This window comes from Coregonus clupeaformis, unplaced genomic scaffold, assembly GCF_020615455.1.
Source record: "Coregonus clupeaformis isolate EN_2021a unplaced genomic scaffold, ASM2061545v1 scaf0369, whole genome shotgun sequence".
In the NCBI taxonomy this organism is placed as follows: Eukaryota; Metazoa; Chordata; class Actinopteri; order Salmoniformes; family Salmonidae; genus Coregonus; species Coregonus clupeaformis.
The window spans coordinates 157,501-162,500 of record NW_025533824.1 but is presented as its reverse complement, the minus strand read 5'-3'; the positions used below and the strand labels follow the sequence as shown (position 1 = coordinate 162,500).

The 5,000-nt window shown below is 44.2% G+C and overlaps 1 protein-coding gene across 2 annotated transcripts in view; it reads right to left on the bottom strand.

The window, feature by feature from the left end:
- kiaa1549lb (KIAA1549-like b) overlaps positions 1 to 5,000 on the bottom strand; it is a 123,252-nt gene that overhangs the window by 40,455 nt on the left and 77,797 nt on the right. For both annotated transcript variants that reach the window (XM_045215113.1, XM_045215112.1), the window contains exon 8: positions 3,537 to 3,596. In XM_045215113.1, the coding sequence (XP_045071048.1) occupies positions 3,537 to 3,596 (60 nt within the window). The remainder of the gene's footprint in view (positions 1 to 3,536; positions 3,597 to 5,000) is intronic.

Sequence of the window (5,000 nt, the reverse complement as noted above, 5' to 3'; positions counted from 1 at the left end):
ATGCAAAGTAACATCCCACAGATACTTCCCTCCATAAAAAGAGCAGAGGCTACACATACACACACTACGCATATCTGAACACACATCGGCATGCACACACGTCTACACAGCCCAGACCTGATCTGATTCATCTTCACACATAGCTACACAGTACAAAGGGCTCCGGAAATATGTTTTGTTAAACCACATCACTTCCATCAGTCATCAGTCATGGCACGCTAGTGACAGAATGGGGGTCATGGTCCAGTCATGGTACGCTAGTGACAGAATGGTGGGTCATGGTCCAGTCATGGTACGCTAGCGACAGAATGGGGGGTCATGGTCCAGTCATAGCACGCTAGCAACAGAATGGGGGGTCATGGTCCAGTCATGGTACGCTAGTGACAGAATCGTGGGTCATGGTCCAGTCATGGTACGCTAGTGACAGAATCGTGGGTCATGGTCCAGTCATGGTACGCTAGTGACAGAATGGAGGGTCATGGTCCAGTCATGGTACGCTAGTGACAGAATGAGTGGTCATGGTCCAGTCATGGTACGCTAGTGACAGAATGGGTGGTCATGGTCCAGTCATGGTACGCTAGCGACAGAATAGAGAGTCATGGTCCAGTCATGGTATGCTAGTGACAGAATAGAGAGTCATGGTCCAGTCATGGTACGTAAGTGACAGAATAGAGAGTCATGGTCCAGTCATGGTGGGCTCCCGAGTGGCGCAGCGGTCTAAGGCACTGCATCTCAGTGCTTGAGGCATCACTACAGACCCCTTGGTTCGATTCCAGGCTGTATCACAACCGGCCATGATTGGGAGTCCCATAGGGTGGCGCACAATTGGCCCAGCGTCGTCCGGGTTTGGCCGGTGTAGGCCGTCATTTTAAATAAGAATGTGTTCTTAACTGACTTGCCTAGTTAAATAAGGGTAAAATAAAATATTTTAAAAATATTTAAAAAAAATAAGAACTAATATAAATAAGAAAAAAGTGACAGAATGGTTGGTCATGGTCCAGTCATGGTACGCTAGTGACAGAATGGTAGGCCATGGTCCAGTCATGGTACGCTAGTGACAGGATGGTAGGCCATGGTCCAGTCATGGTACGCTAGTGACAGAATGGTAGGCCATGGTTCAGTCATGGGACGCTAGTGACAGAATGTAGAGTCATGGTCCAGTCATGGTACGCTAGTGACAGAATGTAGAGTCATGGTCCAGTCATGGTACGCTAGTGACAGGATGTAGAGTCATGGTCCAGTCATGGTACGCTAGTGACAGAATGGTAGGCCATGGTCCAGTCATGGTACGCTAGTGACAGAATGTAGAGTCATGGTCCAGTCATGGTACGCTAGTGACAGAATGGTAGGCCATGGTCCAGTCATGGTACGCTAGTGACAGAATGGGTGGTCATGGTCCAGTCATGGTACGCTAGTGACAGAATGGGAGGTCATGGTCCAGTCATGGTACGCTAGTGACAGAATGGTAGGCCATGGTCCAGTCATGGTACGCTAGTGACAGAATGGGAGGTCATGGTTCAGTCATGGTACGCTAGTGACAGAATGGGAGTCATGGTCCAGTCATGGTACGCTAGTGACAGAATGGGTGGTCATGGTCCAGTCATGGTACGCTAGTGACAGAATGGGGGTCATGGTCCAGTCAGGGTACGCTAGTGACAGAATGGGGGTCATGGTCCAGTAAGACTATTTCCCTGACCCATTTGTAGATGTATATTACAATGGACAGGGGATGTTCAGTAAAACAACATAGTCACATGGTTTAAGACCTCTGTACTCTAGTGACAGAATGGGTAGTCATAGTGACCTCTGTAAGACCTCTGTACTCTACTTCTACTCATTGAATTACACAGTTAACAAGGGCAGAAGCAATTATACAATACATTGATAACATCATTGTTCAATGATGTCAATCAATCAAGATCATATAAAATATACAATATTGATGTATTGCTCCATGTCTCCGCAACGACGATCAATCAACAACAGCTATGATACGCCATTGTGCATTCCATTGGTAGTGTGTTCAGAGTCTAGGCATCAGATAAGAAAGCATGGAATATTTCAGAGGAATTCAATATCTCAAGGGTGCACTGTTAGAGTAGCTTAAATAATAAATAAGGTAACCAATGGAAGGAATAGGATAAAATAATCAAATCACAATTTATTTAAAGTGCATTTAACAAAAGCCTCAATACAGAAATATTATAAAAATCATAAAAATGAATTAACCCTTTCCACTCACAGCCCGTCATCCCGTATATGGGTTGAAAATGCCAGATCTTGTCATTGATAAGTGCTGTTATAAACTTGAGCACCGAGCGCAACAGGAAGTTGCCCCAGTCCCTCCCACTATTGGGATACTTCTGCACATTTGTTGTTGTCTGAGTGAGGGTAATGCTGTAAATCGAGAGGAGTCGATGTGTTCTGAAGGATGACATGTTGACGATTATAATATATACCGCTTTGAAGTCATACAAGCAAATCACACACCATTGAGTCCAAATGTGCAGTTCATATTTCCATTTTTTGAAATTTCATAATTTACAGTATCTATGTTTAAGATCACTATGTATGATCCACAGTTACAAGGATGACATGCATATACCCTGTGTTGTCCTGAACAGAATTAGCCTATGTTTGTCATATTGTGAAGACATTTTGTCGCGGAATAAACACTTGAATGCACTCATGAAATAACAACAGTAATTGTGTGATGGTGGGGAAGCAGGGCTGTGTTCCAAACAAAAAACTACCAGTGTGCTTGCTTCAGTTCCTCAATGGCAAAGCTAGGAGAGCTCAATAAAGCCCCTTATAGTTGAAGGCTCTTTCCTTGAGTCATAAAAGTGCATTGAAATGACTTAGGAACTGTGCACAGTTTGGAGAGGTGTGTGGCCACTTGGAGACACCCGTTAGACCTCTCACTCAAACCCTTGTGAACCCCTGTTTTTTCTTATCTTGCACCTACTCCAAAATGTCAATGAATATTCTTATTATGTTACTGAATGTATACAGAGAATTTCCAGATTTCGTTACTGACAAATGCTGTGAAAAGTACAGTAAATGTAAAATGCACATAAAATTCAATTGCTCTTTCAATTGCTACACTCTTAGAAAAAAATGAGCCATCTAGAACCCAAAAGGGTTCTTCAGCTGTCCCCATAGGAGAACCCTTTGAATAACCCTTTTTGGTTCCAGGTAGAACCCTTTTGGGTTCCATGTAGGAGCCTTTCCACAGAGGGTTCTACATGGAGCCCAAAAGGGTTCTACGTGGAACCAAAAAGGGTTCTACATGGAACCAAAAAGGGTTCTCCTATGGGTACAGCCGAGTGTAGGTTGTACCATGGTCATATATATGCTTTTTATAGTTCTTCTGTTAGAAACATTTCAATTTGGCCCAATCCATACAGGCCCATTTCCACGAGTGTAAGGGGTTAAAATAAGCAGAAACGACTGCATAGACAGAAAACATATCAGCAGCACAACTAGAGAGCTTCTCTTCAATAAGCCAATAATGAAAGAAACAATAAGACAATTACCTGTGATTACCCAGAAGTCTCTGGTAGCGATGGACGTATTGAGGTTGTGGTATTCCAATGCTGGAAAAGAACAGAGTAACAACATGACCAGCCGGAGCTTTTTTTAAAATCTGTGTCAAAATAATTTCTGTGAATTTCTTTATGAATTTGACTCAGGTCAGAACTACATTGGTGCTTTGAGCACCTCAATTTCTCCTTGTGAAAACATCACTGCAGTGGTGCTGAGAGTTTGCCAGTGGCACAACTTAAACCTTCATTATGCCTTTGCGTCATAGAGCTTCTTATACTGAGAGCTTTGGCTGAGTGTCTCACTGTGAGAGCTTAGAGCTGTATGGGCTCTGCCTCTGTTCTGGTTGTCTGTTGAGTTTCCCAGGCTTTAGCTTGGTTACATATTTCCTGCCTGATTACGTACTGGGGCTGACGCAGTGTTTTGGGGGCATGCTGTATCACTGGCCTATGAAATCAGACGCGGTAGAGAAAGAGAGACAGGGGTAGAGTTGTATAGAGATAGAGAGTGAGAGTGCGAGTGAGAGTGAATGTGAGAGTGAGTGAGAGAGTGAGAGAGTAAGTGACATCTGGTTCAGGTGTCACAAACAAGCTGGCAGTGATAACAGCCCTAAGATGGCCGTCCGGCTGTGAGGCTGGCACTAGTCCCTCCTTCCCTCCTCCTCTCCATTCTCAGCACGTCCCCCAAACATCCTCTACACATCTGTCTGGGGGGTTCTTTTATTCATTTATAAAGATTTGCAAGCCTGTCACATCACCCGCTCTGTATGAGTGAGTAGGGGAACAGTGAATGCTCTGGCGTGCTAACCGTTACGACTGCAGGGCTGTCAGCAGAGTCTCTTTAACACTGTCCAATACTGTAGTCTCAGCCGTGCACAATCATGCTGCTTAATCTGTGATGATGTTTCACATAAGCCTCAGAGCTCCACTGCTAAAGTTAGAGTGGCTAGGCCTAGGGATGAAAAACACAGCATTCAGAAAATTATTTGTTGGATGGATTTGAAAGGAGTAGGTTGTGTGTGATTCCCTTGTTGAATAAACGAAAACAACATGTACACTAAACAGTAGTTTAGAAGTCAAACACTCATCAAATATTGAACAAAAGAATGCCTGTTGTGTTGTTTTGTGACTACTCTTTACTTGCTGAGTTCTTTTGGTTTTCCGTCATCCACATTCTGGTTTTAAATACATTCAACTGTCCACAGCCTTACTAAAACCTTGGCACAGAGTTAGGCTTCTCAAATGTATAAACACGCACGCACGCACGCACGCACGCACGCACGCACGCACGCACGCACGCACGCACGCACACACACACACACACACACACACACACACACACACACACACACACACACACACACACACACACACACACACACACACACACACACACACACACACACACACACACACACACACAATGCCACTGAAAGGAACAAAACACAGAAGACAAGC